Source organism: Leptosomus discolor, chromosome Z (assembly GCF_034619465.1).
Source record: "Leptosomus discolor isolate bLepDis1 chromosome Z, bLepDis1.hap2, whole genome shotgun sequence".
In the NCBI taxonomy this organism is placed as follows: domain Eukaryota; kingdom Metazoa; phylum Chordata; class Aves; order Leptosomiformes; family Leptosomidae; genus Leptosomus; species Leptosomus discolor.
In genome coordinates, this window is record NC_141419.1 from 56320490 (window position 1) to 56337700 (window position 17211).

General features: G+C 38.2%; 1 protein-coding gene across 1 annotated transcript in view; it reads right to left on the reverse strand.

Annotated features, from left to right (window-relative positions):
• The window catches only part of ADAMTSL1 (ADAMTS like 1), a 459478-nt gene that overhangs the window by 56242 nt on the left and 386025 nt on the right, over positions 1 to 17211 (reverse strand). Inside the window, exon 17 of the mRNA XM_086479436.1 lies at positions 2089 to 2299. Within this exon, the coding sequence (XP_086335562.1) occupies positions 2089 to 2299 (211 nt within the window). The remainder of the gene's footprint in view (positions 1 to 2088; positions 2300 to 17211) is intronic.

Sequence of the window (17211 nt, forward strand, 5' to 3'; positions counted from 1 at the left end):
TCTCCACATCCCAGGAGTCAATAGCTCTAATAATTCCTAAGTACAACATAGTGGCCTGATGGTACAGGTTTTCACATGGAGGTCAGCCGTGGGAAAACTGCATGAGACTGAACTGTGAGGCATGGCTTGTAACTGTGGAGAGGTTAGTGGTGCAAAGAAGGAAGACATATGTCTCTAACTTATGAGAGAATGGTAATTAATTTTGATTGATTAGGCCTTATTTTCTTGCACTGTACTCGTCTAAACAGAGGCATAAGACAGTAGGTAGAGAAGTACATTTTTTGCTCTGTTTTATCCTCATGAAAGGTAAGCACAGAAAATAGTCAGTGCCCATGTAGTGAGGAACTATGTTCACAGCTGGCCAGACTGCAAAGCCTGTGGAAGTAAGCACAGAAGAGCTAAAACATGACCATTGATAAGCTGCAGCAATGAATTGTAACACAGGTTCTCTCTCTCCACCCAGCCCAGAGAAGGCAGCAGCTAACACAAAAGGTGTGAACTGAGCAGGTTGATTTAATTCCTCATTAATACTCTTGTTAATTGAGCTCCCTTCTCCTTAAGATCTGCTACAGATTTTAAAAAGACAGCGTATTTGAGAGCTCCTGAGCAGATATAAAAATGGCTAAAGCATTACTTTAGACAGGCAGGAATACGAGTGTTCACACTGTTGAGGAAGATGTTCAAATCTTGAAAAAATTCTGTTTGGAAATTATTTTAGCGGAAACTATTTCAGTACCATTCTAGGGTGGCCTAGACTCACAGAAAGTCAATTTTTCAGCATGCTATAATGTATGTCTCTTCTGACTGTTCAAATAAACTTACAGAAAATTGTTTTCTGTGAGGACTGTGGCAAATTATAAGATTTTAATATGCGTAAGCACTCCTTCTAGCATATTCTAATGTTGATACGCTTGACTTTATTATGGTACGTACTAGTAAAACACTATTTGCTATGTACAAATATAGCATTTATGCATGACCATAGTCTAGAAATATTCAAAAGTGCAGCTAAGCAAATACGTGTATGTGAATGTAGGCAAATTAAAGCATAAAATATCACCAAACTGTTTTAAACATAGAACTAATGTCATAGGCTAGTTATCTAGCTTTGACAGAACATCAGGCTGGCATAAATTTTTGTTACTGGGATGGCTGCCCAAACCCAGATCTCTCCCGTGAAGTACAGCTTCACAGACTTATCAGCTTCCTCAGCTGAGTACATTAACATCTTCCTGGCTATTATGTAAAGTGCGGATTTTATAGATGGAGACTGGGTAGACATATGTAAGCACCATGCCAAGTGTTCATAGTTTTCTCATAGGATGCAACGAACACTTGTACGCAGCAGAAGTGAAGATTTAAACAGGTTTTTTGCTTGCACCTGCACCACACAGCAAATTTTTCCTTTACTCTTGACAACAGGGCAGGATCCTTTCTTCCTGTGCAGTATTATATCCAACAGAAGCATCTTTAAGTCTTTTGAATTGCAGAAGTGTTTTCATTTGCAACCAGATGGCAGCAAATATACTAATTTCATGTTGCTTTCCAAAGATGGAAAGCCTTCTACAGATCTATTGTGTAGATAGCATTTTTCAGTGTTAGTGTAATAGGGCATCCATCTCCCAAAGTGAAGTTTCTAGCACTCGCTTGCGACTCTGAAGGATGAGGAGTGGGTCTTGTCCTAAACTAAACTATTATTTGAGAATATACGGAATACCCAACACACTTTAAAAATTCTCTCCTCCTTGATCTTTTGTATGTCTAGAAACCTGGACATTGCTAATCCAAATCCACTTACTGCAACTGACTATGATATTGCAGATATTTTTGTCTGGAATCTAAAGCCAGCTATTAAATGTTTCCAGTAACTTTGCATTATAATAAATAATGCTACAGTCATTATTTACCTCTGAAAACATAAATGCATTTTTTAGAAGAGCAAAAAGGCATACTTCTTCAGTTTTTAATGGCTCATCAGAATGATTATTGAATCCTCTTGATGGGCTGGAGCAAAATGATGCATTGAGAAAGCACGTAATGACTACTTTTAACTCCAGTTGTAAAATGAGATTACACGTACTTTCTTACCTCTTGCCATTCAGTAGGATACCAGGAGGGTGGACAGTCAAAGCGATTACAGGCTTGCACAGGGGATGGCTTAGGTTTATAGCACAATTCATCTGCCAAAATCACAGTCTTGTTAGTCTCTCTTGATAGTAGATGAGAACAGAAGACATCTCGTGTCTGCAATCCAACCCCACAGGTAAGACTGCAGGTGCTCCATTTCCCAATCTCCCACCTGTGAATGGGTTAGGAGAGAAAATCTTAAGCATAGAATAAAGTCATCTTAATTTTTCTCTTTTAATAATGACAGATGGAGTGAAGAAGCAGTAAATGAAATGGAATTCTCTTCTCTGATCACTGTCACACTTCCTGTAGCTGCAGGATGAGGCTAAGAAGAATATTTACTGTTGCTCTGCATTTTCAGTTCTTGTCAAAAGCTCTTGTACTTCAAGTCTTTGGGACTCCTGCAACATCATAGGAATAGTTTTATGTCCTTAATTAAAAGTTTTTGGTGTGCAGGAGCCTGGACAATGCATTTCAAGGCTGAATGGATTTAATTAACTGGGTTTTTTTTTCTTCTGTCTTTAACAAAAAAAATTTAGATATTAACAAAGTCCATCAAAGGAATGTATCAGTGAAATGCTGAGCAGGAATTTCTTCCAGAAGGTCTAGTTGTAGTGTTCCTGACCAACTTTTCTTTGTTGTGAAGGTAGGGAGTACTAAGGCCTTGAGAGATGCAACGGAACAGCAGGGAGATCCTCTTCAACTCCTTGGGTGAACACCTGTCACTGAGCCAGTCCTTCTCAGCTATGTAAATCCTACACCAACATGATTGTTGGTGACTGAATTTCAGTGTTCATCACATTAAAACCAGATTTATGCTGTCTGAGCTGTGCTGAATACAACTAATTTTGTCAGCCATATGCAGAAAATAACTTAAAATATTGTCTTCCACTCTTCTACTCTACTAGAAGGCACTTCAGAGATATGCAGAAATGTCTACACAAAAAAGTCCTATATTCAGAATGATAATATAAGAAAACAAACTCCCTATCCACTTCAAGCAAAACACTATACTGACGTGGACATACTCTTACATCCATAATGAAAGTACGAGAGCCAGATATTAACACTTTTTCTGATGCTGAAGAATAGCTTCCTTTCCTGCATGAGGTTGTTGAAACTGATTGCTGGGGGTGTAAATTAAACATTTAGGACAAGGAAGTCTTGGAGAACTTGCCCTTGAAGAAAGCGAAGTCAGGCAGAAACTAAAGAGACTGATTATGAAGAAAGATGCCCTCAGGCTCCAAGCAGGATGGAGGCACACAATGAAGGAAAGTAATGAAACATGTCAGCAGCACGAAGCAGAATTTTTGAAAGAAGCAGAGGAAAGACGGTCTGACAGTCTGAGATCAGCAGCCCATGGTAACTGCTCAGCACATTTAAAATGCATCATGTTAGTAAACACATTATAGAAATAATCATTCAAGGCATCCTACAGTCACAGAACAATTCCAACTTCTCTATTTATTTTACAAAGTTCTTTTGAGCATTTGTTCCGTTCCTCTCATATTTTTTTACTCCCTAGATGATAATGCTGACAGACCAAAAAGTCACATTGCTCCTTTTCTGTGCTCCATTTGTTGATGACATTCTCTCGTTTTATAACAGGACAGGATATGTCCTGACTGTCACTGTAAGCACTAAACGACTCTACAGTTCACTCTTGGACAACAGCCTTGGTTCTGCTACCAGCAATGACAAAAATTTGTTTAACCCTTTAACAATGAACACATCTTGCATACTGAGTTAGAAGTTGCCATGATCACTTTCCAGGTTGTAACACAGTGAAGGCCACTAAAGCCTGACACGTGTACCAAGAGCTATTTAAGCAGTGGAATTGGAGTGATACCTGGCAGCCAGTTAAGCTCATCTGGAGTACGTTCTCCATACGAATGATCTTGGGGAAGAGGTCTTCCCAGATTTTCCTATAAAATTGTCAGTCAGAATTGTGGATATCAGCTACCCTTCAGTTTTGGCACAATCTAGAATAAGTTATTTGAGTAGGTGCTGAAAAGAAAGCATTTTCTTATTTCAGAATCTATTTTGATACATGGTTAGTTGCCAGATTTTCTTTTATTTAAGTGATGGTAATAGCTATTGCCTTCAGCAACTCATTGTTTGTTATTGGTAGAAGTGCACAATGTTTCTGTTGGCATTTCACATCTCAGTGGCTAGCAGGCCACATAAACTCTTTGGACATCTTGGCTTCTGCAGAATGGGGTGTCTGTTTCTTCTTCCAGAAAGAAATGCTGTGTTTCAGTAAAGAGAAAGGATTTTTTTCCAGTGTTTGAAATTTCTATTGCAGGTTGCATCTGTTGTATTACCCATAATATCGTTTTGTTCACAATTTTTTCCAGCTGCTCTAAACAGGAGATTTCTTAGAGATGCTCAGGAAATATGAGGTCAAATTCTCTCTTACCCTTGTACTTTCATAGTCCCCAGTGACTTTTATGGGCTTTCATAGATACAAAATAAAGAATGTAGAGCAGAGGAGAGACATGCAAAGTGGATAGGGATGTGCAAGTAACCAAAATCATAAATGATATGTATGATTGGCAGAATTTTGAAGTCCTAAAAATCACAGAGAAAATCAGTAATAATCTTATAGAATAGAATCACAGGGCTGTAGAATTATTTTTTAACAGCTAAAGGTGCTTACGACACTTTGAACTAATATTACCTTACTAAATTTACCATTTAGTTTTTAAACTACTTGAACTGCTGGAGATATTAATCCTTTTTTTTTTTTTTTTTTTTTTTCAAATACTGTTTTTCTGCAGTAACACAGTTTTACCCTTACTGTAGTGTGTTACACAATGCTAAATGAAATAATGCCTGTCTCATTTCATATGGTCCTCATCTGTGCATTCCTCTGTCTCTTTTTTCTTTTGGGTGTTTTGGCCATACTGAGCTGATTCTTCCAATGCATATGGCATACAAAAAAGAATAATGCCGTCATGTCCTGCATGTACCTGACAATACCAGAATTAAAATTCAAGTAGGAAAAAAATTCTATACTAGAAAAGGTGAATACGGGTAGTTATAGGAACAAGCTAAAGGAAATGTACAGGGAGCAGAGGATAGCCCCAAAACACAGCTCATTTCAAGTATTACCACCAACTCAAAATACAACACTGTTCACAGAGACTTTTCACTTTCCGAATCAACAATATCCTGCTTCCAGCAGACTGTTGTGATGCCTTAGTAGTTATTTTAGAGTTGGGAAGAATACAGAGACACACAATGCACATGAAGACAGGCAAACTAAGTAGTGAACCTGATCTGGCTGCTTAAGACAATGATTTTCCTTTAGATTTTCTTATACACAGTGTTGAAGGTGTTGTCTAAAAACTGGACATAAATTCATGAAAAACCTGATAAACCAGAGAACTAAATTTCTTGCACTTCCATGAACAATACACTAGCAAAGTGAATTAGTAACAATCAGATTTTATGAACAGAAAAACACAAGTTAGGAAATCTAACAGAAATCTAATCTGTAATATACTATTAATTTTAGGAATTAAAATTCTAATTTCTAAAGAGACAATGAGAAACTGTAATTTTCTGGAATATTCTCATTAAATAAATCAGGAATGACTAAACAGTGCTTATCTTCAGGTAAATAAGCAGTTTCCACAATTAATCATGGTCAGTATGTTTTACAATGTGAGTATTTGCAGCTCCCTTGAACAAAAGAAAGAGAAGAGTTGTAAAGCTCCAATTGCCAAATAAGGCGCAATAATCTGAAAATCTTGATTTGTACCACAGCACAATTATTCTATATCATTAGTATAAGTCTAAAAACAGTAGAGATGCTCTCATAAATGTTAACCATGCTATTTCTAATAAGGAAATTATCTTGACATAGTTGACAAAAATCTTACCTGCAAACCCTAAATTAAACTTTATCATGGTATACTTTAATGAGTTTCAAGTTTTGTGAGGGCCCATATATTTAACTAGAATATAGCCTGGATATTTGTGATCAATTTCGAGATGTTAAAAGGAAAAGAAAAACATAACATAACACATGAGCATGAAGTTCTAAATAGCTCTATACATTTAATTTTAATTAGAAATGAACTTCCCTTCTTTCTCATGACAGAACAAAACGTATCAGTGTTACATCGTGCCCAAGCAGTTCAGGTGAAGAACAGAAGGATCAAGCGAGCGGGACCTTGTTCTTGTTTTTTCGCTGAACTCCAGAGGTGACTGAGACCAGAACTGCTGAAACATGGACTAGCCTGTGAGTGTGCAAATACGCCCTTTGAGTCCAATGGGAAGACTCAAGTGCTGAGCTGGATGACACTCTTCTCCCACATGTGTCTCAGCGTCACATTTGCAAAATCGTAACAATACTTTTTTCTCTTGAGCTTCGTCAATGTTGCCTGCTTAGGTTGTTGCCCTACAACAGGGATGATCTCCTTACACTGTTGTTATCTATTACCTGGCACAACAGGACTCCTAGCTTGACAGGATCCTCTAGGCAGTAGCCTGAGTAACAACAGGGAGAACTATGCACTGTTGTCTCAGTTTTGAAATGTTCCTCTTGGTGATACAAGGACTGGAGCCCACATAATAATTCCGCTAGCTAGGCAGACCAGAAAGTGGCACCAGCTAGTAAGCAGATACTCATGGCAGAAGAAGCTGCTAGAATTAGACTTGTTCCCCCAGTAGATCCCTAAGCCTTCAGAACAAAGCACTCTCACACCCCCATAGTTAGTCTGGAAAAAGTAAATGATGTAGGTAGAACTTGAAAAATGTATAGTCTTGAGCCAAAGCGCTATGGAGCCAACAGCTTTGGATCAGTCCCCATATGCACAGTATATATGGTAAAAACCAAAACATTCTAAGCTGTTAGGTGTTATAAGTAAAGAATATTTTCTAGAGATACATGATTTAGTCCTGACAGAATCCCTTCAAGCAGTGCCAAGAAAACTGAACACTGCACAGGAAAAGTAAACACCCTTCTACACAAAGACCTCCCAAACTAGTTCTAAAAACATGAAATTATTGTCATTTTTATGTGGTTAAACCATATGAAAGCGATACAAAAGAACTCCTCTTATTTCTAAAATAAACATTCATCAGTGTGGAGAGAAGTTTGCCTGAAAGCGTCTTACTTAACAGCTGACACCTGCCTGCATAGAGATGTTCCTCAGTGCACAAGGGCTGGGTGACAGCTGTGTATATGCACATGCAAGACACTGGGTAAATCACATACTATGTCAATACTGGCTTCCTCTTGTACTCCGTCAACCTGTGCGTCCTCCATTGGACCCTGCAGACTGAGAACTCTCCTTGGAGCCCACACATTTCCCTTCCTTTTCTGTTATTGATCTAGATCTGTGTTTGTGGCAAATCTCCCTGTTTCATAGGTGTGAAAGGATTTCTTGAGGCTCCTTTAGCAGATTTATCTTGGGTTGAGTCAGTATTCTCAGTGTCAGGTCTTAAATACTATCCAGAATGTGATTTTAAGCTTTGACAGCGGACTGAGTTACTGTCAACCCTGTTTGAGTAACACACTGTCCTGCAGTGAAGCTACAAGATTGAGATGAGGACTCCCAGGTCCATTCCTGGCTTTATAATCAAACTAGTCTCAAAGAAAGGGTCACAAAAGGTAAGAATTTAACTACAACTAATTTTTCATTCAGCTGTCAAATCACTCACAGTAAAATCAGAATGTCCCTTTGAAAAAAAATGTGAACACTAAGACCTCTACCTAGGTGTTTAAACATGGATCTGAGTCTCTAGGAAGTGTTCTCCTTACTGCTGTGGTTCAGTTCGTATTACAGAGAACATTACATGTATATGTACAATATACATTCAGCTCAGAGGAAAACCAAGATTTAACTAAGCTTTGAAGAAGTTGTACTTGATTAAAAACCAAAATGAAAACGCAAAGTACTTTTAAATTAGGAGTAGCAGCACAGAAAATAATTAGCGCGTAGTTGTTGTCCAGTGCCAGCCTGACAAAATCTGTTGTTCAGTATCACCAAGGTGACAAAAGGAACCGAACAGGGCAGTGAAGGTTTCAGAGGATTGCTCTGCACAAGGGAAAGCGAGGTGCTTTTCTTCAAAAAAGCATCTTCCTCACAAGTGAAGGGAATCCATTAAAGAGATGCCTATGCAGCCAACACATGTAAATAGATCAAAGGCTCAATGAGAGTGCTCTGGGAGTTGACAGTAGTGTCCTGCATTCACTCTGTAGAACTATTGGTATCAATTAATATTGAAGCTCATTGTAGCTGAATGTGGCAAGGAGCCAACATTTATATAACAGAGCCAAATAGAGGAAAATAAAGGAGGAACTCAAAGGTCAGAGAAGAACAGAGAGTAAACTGAGTATGAAACTACTCTACAAACGGCAATTTTGGTTGCTGCAGTAACCTTCTGACATGCTTCAAGCAATATATATAAGGTTCCTTACAGTAAAATGTCTTGCTGTCCCTTAAGTTGAAGGCAGAGAACATCAACCATTACAGCAGGTCAGAAAAGTGGGTTTCTGCTTTTCTGCCAACACTTTGAACAGTGGCAGGCTGTCTAGTAGGTCTTTCAGGGGACTACTGCTGTGGAATGCATGAACCACAGAGGAAAATTAAAAGATAACTTCAGGTAAGCGAACTGGTTTGACAGAGAGTTGGTTTGAGAGATTAGCAGATATATTGGCTACTAGTACCTTACAAGAGACTTTTACTCTGTATGACAACTGCAGCATTGAGATAAATGATAGCAATGGCTGCCTGTGATACAGCTACACAGATCAGATTAGGCTTGATAGAAAAACAAATACTAGGTTTTGTCTCAAGTTTTGATTTGGACTCATGTTTAAAGCAACAACTTCTTACAAGGTGGTTGTTCAATATTTTATGTGAGATACAATGAAAATAGGTCCTTAGTAGCCCCTCTCAAAAATGAAGATAGGAAACCGTTGAGGGACACAGAAAAATACTGTAAAGGTGGAAAGCTGGTTAAGGAGTAATACAAGGAGACTTGAGATTACTGAATGAGCAGAGCAAGGAGGAACTCACAGTTTGGGAACTACAGCAGAGTGGGAAAATAGCTCTTGCCCTAAACCTACATCAAAGTAATGCAAAAACACAAGAACCACTGATTTATTAAATAAATGTTGCACATCAGTCTATGAAGTGCTTTTATATAGTTCTTCTGTAAAGAAGGAGAGGGGCAGTTTTACATCCTGCTGCCCATGACAGAGCTGCTTTGTGTTGAAGACTCCCTGCTTCTTTTCACACTGGTACTCCCCATGCTGGACTATCTCATAAGTCAACACCTTTTCTTAGGCCTAGCCTTATGCCATATGGAAAATGTAAAAAAATAGCTGTTCCTGAAGGAGAAATCAACAAACTTACAGACACCAGAAGACAAAGGAAAAGCTCAGTAGGTGAGAAAGATGTGCAATAAACTGATTATTTGTAATCTGAAGTACTACCTAAAATGAAGCATTTTAAAAATGAGGGAACTGAAAATACATGCAGACAGCACAGAAAGAATACATGAAAAGCCTGACTTCACAACCTGTAAGATCAATATTCATGAACGTGGCATTTTGCCCCACAGAGTAACAAGACTCTCCTAAAATCTAAGGATGCATTTGCTGAAATGATCTGCACAGGAAAGAAGTGAAGGAGATGTCACTGGATTGAATGGACAAAGAAAATGGATTCATGAATGAAACAGTGTTCAGATAACAGTGAGTGCTTAAGTAATTTTCTAGCAAGACCAAATTTTATGAGCAGCAGGTAACATGAGCTTCTTGCTGACCTGGCTGGCAGCATTACAGGGATAATATTTTTATTAGGATGAACTGCTCCTGAACTATTTTGCCAGTGTAGAAGGTACAAATATGCTGTCTCTCAAAATCAGGCATAGAAGGCTTTTCTCTAGTTTTTTTAGTAGAGGGAGGTGGAAAGAATTGAACTTACATATATATATATATATATATATATATATATATTTGGTATCATGACTGAACTCGGGGAAACTCCCAATGTCTGCTTGAGTTCCCTTCAAAGCCCTTCTTGCAACATATTGTTAGTAAGGCAGTGCAAGAATTTTGTTCCAAACGCACATCCAGATTCAATATTTCCTTTTTTATTTCCCCTTTGAGATCCTGAAACTGTAACTGATAATCTATTTAGTAACTCTTTCACTCTTCTGCAATAAAAGATGTTTTTCCTGACATTGACATGCAGAGATCCAGGCATTCAGGAGCTCCTCACCCAGAGTGCGGAGGCTCTAAACTCATGTTACACCTGTAAATAACCGAAGAACCATAGTAAAATATTCAGATTTATGGAAGTATCAACCAAGATCTGATTCTGACTCAAAAAATGTATGGAAGGAAAAGTTATTATATTCAAAGTGATGGTGTCAGAAAAGTTATTATGTATATAGGCAAACTCGTACTAAAAACAATTTATATCTCTATCCTAATGGTTATATCAGTATAGATTTGCATGCAGAATCTACAGACTACAGAACGACAACTTAATACACTTCTTCCCTAACTTATCCTGAGTGAGAAACTGACTTCTTAGATCTTGGAGAAAGTAATGATTTTAGACAGTACACTTTGCTTCCTCATGGGAAAGGGAATGAACTTGCCTGATGTAACCTAACACCTTTGTTCAGATTAGGAACATGATAGTGTAACTGTTATAATTTAAAAAAAATCCCAAACAACAAACCAAAAGCAAACCCTAAACCTTCATGCAATATAGTTATAGCAATACAAATCTGTGGATCCATCAGGTGGTAATTACATTACATTACAGCATTGCTCTTTGTGAGTGATTCAAGTCTTTCCCAAGGCTGCAAGTGACTAAGATCTACTACCAGTGTAGAACACGTCAGCTTAGTCACATTTCTAATGGATAACTTCACACCACAAACTCTACTCCACCAGTGAGACCTTCAATGCTTAACAGTGTTAGCAGAGAGGCCAGAGAAATGGAGATCACATAACTGAAGATGGAAATTTTGATGGACAGAAATAGGGGGGCTTGCTGTGCTTCTACAGATGTGACAGACTGACTTGATGGATAGAGCACTTTTTGTTAATCAGTCTGGCTCCTTCTACAGGTACTGAATTCACTCCAAATTGAATGTAAATGAAGATGCCTCCATTTATTTCATGTGTGAATCTTATGCATAAGTATGGTAGAGAAACGTACAGTAAATTTTCATCAGTCAGGGCCATATTTTTATTCTCCTTTTACTTACCTTATCTTTTCATCCATAAAGATTTATTGGTTTGAAAGTATTGGCTATTCCTCAGACTACTGCTATAATAAGTTACTTCAGCAACACTGTAAATAGAAGATATAATGGTGCTCTTCATTTCACCTTTTTTTAAAGAAAGTGATGATGCATAGAAAAATCAAGCATTTATGAGACTCTGTACCTTATTTTACAGGTTAATGCTGCAGTGAAAAAGTTAATCCTGGCCATTATGCTACAAAACATTTGACTTAACTTCATATTTGGCACAGGAGCAAAGACATGGTTTTTATCATCACTGTTGGGAAAGCTTTCTTTTGGGAGTGAAAGCCTGCTGTTGAGGCAGTAAATTAATACTCAAGAAAATTGAGAATAGATCTAGAGAAAAAACTGAGAATTAGCAGTTAACACATGAAATGCTGAAGTGAGAGCATAGTTGTTCAAAACACTGAAAAATATCAAGTGGCAGTGAATATTAAGTTCTGGTTAGCACAGGTATTAAAGAAGAGAAGGGTGGAAAGAAGTGAACTGTATTAAGCTGATTAAAACCAGGACATTAACAGTGCCAGGAAAAAAGGAAGATAAATTGTCCTCTGTGGAGGGACTCACAAATTTCCTACTATGACTTTAAGCTCATACGCATTACGAACCAAGCTATAAAAAGCCTGTTGTAGTGCATGGTGAGATTGTGTCAACATAAGGGTGTAGTAACTTGGTGAAACTTGTGACCTGGAGATTTGTGTAGAGGAATATAGTCTTTGAATAAGAAGTGTGATCTACCATTCTCTGAAGCAAGAAGGAAATATGGTGTAAGTTATTTAAAAAATGATTTACAATTGTGCTCCAATATTTTATGAACATAGTAGTCTGAATGGAATATAAGCTGATACGGAGGACAATGTCTATAAATGAAATCCTATCTAATGAAGGGATCTTCATCATATTATTTAAAAAACTAAAATGGCTGAGGAAGAGATCTGAAATTTTAAACTAGAAGAGCTAGAGGCAGACAGTGACAGAGACCCCAGAGCTGTTCCACTGACTGTGGGAACTTGCAAGTTGCTCTGTTTCGCATTCAGTTGTGACACATATCACTGAAAAGGACCACTCCCTACTGGTGCCCTTGGTGACTTCCTTGTAACTCCTGTTGAGTAAGAGGTACCAAGAAGCATGCAGTTACCACTCCACCACAGGTAACGCATCCAGCAAGAACGGGAAAGGCTGTCAGACATATCTTGGGACAATCTTTTAACAGCCGGAGATGGTACAAAGGAGGAGATTGTACTACAGAAAAGCAAAGAGGAAGGTAAATGTTTTTAGGCCACGGAATAATACATTTTAAGGCAAGGGTGGTATTACAGTAGTGCAGGGTAGTCATGCAGGTAATGCAGGTACAGCATAACAGAGCTGTGTAAGTACAGCAGCCTTTTTAGACATCTTTGCATTAATTTTTAGCAAAGAAAACCTAGACAAAAAGTGGGATTGTGATTCTCTCACTGAGCCCATGACTCCTGTTTAAGCTGTTTCTTGACCTAAATGCTTCAGAGAAGGGTGAATATACCCTGTCTAACAGCATACTTTTTCTAATGTTGTCTGATTCTCTAACCTACTCCATCAATGGCTCAAGCTGTGGCCTGTGATCCCAGGAGGCTCTGTGGGCTACACCTTGAGAGGTTGTCAAAGACATTCTCAGTCCACTTCAACTAAAAAAAACTTAAATACAATCCACTTTAAAAAACAAGTCAGAGTTTTGTGAGGGGTTGAAAAATCTTTCTGTGGCACAGAGACAGTAACACAATCATTGCCTCATTAATGCTAATTATAATTTACACCTCTGAGAAAAGACTGCAACAAAACAAGAACTGGTGTCTCCTGCCAGTAAGGCTATACTGCAGTATCTGTAGACATAAAGGCATGCAAATCCTTTAACGTTTTTCATAAACTAGGCAGAGATGCTCTAATATTTCACCTGAGCAAAGCAAAACACATATGCATTGACAACCTCCCACACACAGAGGTCACCTTTAATGGATTAGAGAAAGCTCTGGCCCTTCCACACATACTGAATTAATTTCAGATTGTCTAGGGGAGCACATTTTACACTTAGTCTGACCTACCAGCAACCTAATGCCTTATGTCTCCAAACGCATCGAAAAACATGTTGATTTTTTTCTCCATTATAGTTTGACATCATCTGAGAAATGAAATAGAGCAAAACATATGGACAACACTGGATTCACTGAATAAAGATTAAAATAAGAACAGGTAATTTATTGCACAAACACAAAACAATCGGATGCAGAGGAAAAAAAAAGGAAAAGATGATACTGTTCAATGAGGTAGATTGCAGCCTAACTCAGGCTATCTTAATGCTTCAGTTTGGTATCAGGGCCGCTCAGATGATTTCCTATCTTTTCATGCTAACAACAGAGGCTTGAAGCAGTAAAGAGAGAGTGTTGGGGTGAAATTGTGTGCTATTCCTAGAACCGTCTGCTTTTTCTTCACTGTTTTTTTTGGGGGGTTAGGGTTTTTTTTTTGTTGCTTTTCTGTTTGTTTGTTTGTTTGTTTGTTTTTATAGCATTCAGCTGTTCTTTGTTGTACAGGAATAAAGTTCAGTTTTGAAAATATGCAAGAACAAAGCTGTAGAAATTGCCTGGAATTTCTTCCATTTTCAGCCATCTGGCTTTCATTGCTTTGCTTCTCTCTCCACTCCTCCATACATGTTTACCAAATCTTTTCAACACACACTGACCAAGCTATTGAGCAGTTATAACTAAGAACAGTTACAACATTCTCTTTCACCCCTTTGGTAGAGGTTGCTGGCTCACCATGAGGTGTTCATGCTGTTGCTGTTATAAACAACAGCAATTATATCTGATTAGATGATGACTGCCTCTGTATTTTGGGTTGTAGAGGCTGAGGAAAAGACACATTTTGGATGTGAGTCATTTTGTGGTTGAAAACAGTAAAACCAACATTGAAACAGGGTTTTTTTCTGATGGATTCTGGAGTAATTTAGAATACAAATATATCAATTAGCAAAACTGAGTGATCTGCCCTTTTGATTTTGAGCTTAGAGAAGAAACTTCTGGACATTGAACAGCTATTCTGCATTTACTTCTGGGAAGACTGCTCTGCTCAAGTTCTGCTATGAAATTCTGGAAGTGATACTGTTTGGTTGACAGAAATCAGGTAACTGAATGACTGAATTAAAGTGGTCATGATCTTCATTCCTCTCTTTCCTGGAGAAAGCACGCTGGTTCTCCCAGTGCATCAAAATATGTTATATCCTTTCAATAGAAATATCAAACTAGGGCATACCAAGTTAATGATATGAAATTTTACTCTGTACCTACTGTGCTGAAAATCAGTTGTTAGCTCCCAACTGAACAATCAGCTCTACAGTGTTTCACTATTCCTTAGTTCAGTACAAAATGGGAATTTTTATTATACTGTTTTCCAGGAGAAAAGGGACTGGGCTCTTTTTCTGCTATTGTTCTTGAAGCAATAAGCAAAAAAAAAATCTCAACAAAGTCTGAAACCACAGGAAACTCAGCTGTGTTGGGATTTGAATATTGATGAAATCTTCCAATTTTTGTGTGCAACTCTTCCTTATTCTTCTTGCCTCTGTAAGACTTTTAAGTATGACATTTTGCTGACTCCATACAGCTATGAATATTTGAAGACAGATTTCTGTGGTTTAGTTTTTCTGTCTCTCTTCAGTCAACTTAGAAGAACAATATGCTAAGATATTAAGCCAGAATTTCAATGGCAATTATAAAGCTCTCTCAGCTACTATACAAGCATCACCTTTCAGTGTTTTCATAAATCTGAAGTATTGCCAGTATATTCTAGCTTCATTCTGTATTTTGTTACAGGAGAGACCAGAGCAATTAGGAATTGAAGAGGATGATGATACCACAGACTAATTTCAAGGTGAAGCATTAAGTGAGTAATGAAGTCTCCTCGTCTATGCACATTTATTCTCAATAAAGAGCAAAAAGAACAGCAAAAGAAGATCCCTTTAGCACTCTTCTTAAGTGTGCCAAAAAGAATGATGAAACAAAACCAGAATGAAATTTCTCTTCACTGACCACTCCTACAATATCTGTCTTGAAGTGTATGCCTTCTGACCCTCCAGAAAGGCTGACTAGATTCTGCGGTTCAGTGCTTTTGTTTATCTGTATCAAACCAGCTAAACTAATTGTTAACCAGGAGAGGCTTACGTGACTATTCCATTAAAAAGCCACAGAGAATGCCACATGTAATCAAAAGTGCCTGCAGTGAAGGCAACATTTACCTAGAAAGTTCTAGTTTTTAAGTGTTCTCCCTTTAAAGCTAAACAACAGCTTAATCTGTATTGAATTCTAGATATACGCACGAAATTCTAAGCATGCTGGACTGTTTTGGTTCGAGAAACATGACTGGAATAATTTCTCTAAATATATCAGGAGGGAATTTTTGTTCTCTTGGGCCAGACTTCTGAGCTTTTTCTTCATGCTGTGGACAACATTCCCTTGTCTACTGAGACATTTGACACTGTCTCAGTTGCCTTTTCAGCAGGCTGCCTCCTCTACCCACCACAACTGCATGCTTCAACAGTCATTTACACATCAAGGACATTTTAGGAAAGTGGTTTTTTATTTTTAGCTTCTATTAATGCACTTTAGCAGCTGGAAAACAGCAAGAAGAGTCAAGACTATGAGATCAGCCAGCTCGCTCTACAAGCTGTCAGTGAAAGCTGTGGGAAGTATCAATGGATCACAGATCGCATTTTGGGAACTTCTGTAACAGGGATCTAAGTTCACATCCACAGTGTATTACAAGTTTTGGACTTGTCAGTCATCAGCATTCATAAAGACAGGATTTTAGCCTAAATTTCCATCAGATTCCTGGGTCAAGTTTTCTTGAATTAGAATCATGAAGCATCTTATGATTAAAACAAAGACAAAACCCTAAGGCCTTTTTTGTTTTTCATGTGTTCTCTTTGGAAGTTTTAAGACTGTTGTAATTAATGATTATAAAGCAATAATCTTTATACACGAAATACTATCAATTTACTTAATATAGTATTCTAGTTAATACAGTGGCATTAGTAGATGTAGCACTTCAGAACCTTGCAGGAAATAAGGAAGTTACCTGTCACAGCCTGCCTGGGAGACACATCAACTTTCCTTCTTCCCTTTCTTTCCATTAGCCATGCAGCCTGCTGTCTGCAGCCTTGGATTTTAGGCCTCCTTGCTCCTATCAGAGGAGCTATTTTGCAGAACATGTGCTGTTCCTCATCCTGTGCCACTTAAATCTCTGCAGACAGGCAGTTTCCTCTAGACTGAGGGGGCTGGAGGGAGAGGATATGTATACACAGGGAAGGGAGTAATTTCCCCTTTTGTCAATTGCAGCCCTAGGGGTGCCTGAAAGCTTCTTAGTCTCCCCCCACTGCCTCAATCCCTTTTCGCTTCTGCTTCACGGCCTGGTTCTCACCTGCAGTACAATCATCTTGTAATCCATGGAGTGAACTCATGCCCAAGGTTGCTTTAAATCAGCTCTGCTCTCGTAGCAAGGTTACCACAGTGGTATGGATTATCACACAGACTTATTCAAAAAGTATTCACCCAATTTCTCGGACTGCTTTTGTAATAAAACTCACATTAATACTGGTCTACATGAGTATGCCTCACTTTTTCTTAGCCAGTGTATATTTATTTTCCATGTCAGAATCAATGGGTGGTCAATCTCCTACCGTGCTCTCCAGTGATGCTGCTAACTATCAGTAACAGGAGATTTCCGCCCACAAAGTTCTTTTCAAACATTAATATAATATTTGCGTGTTATTGCCAGCAA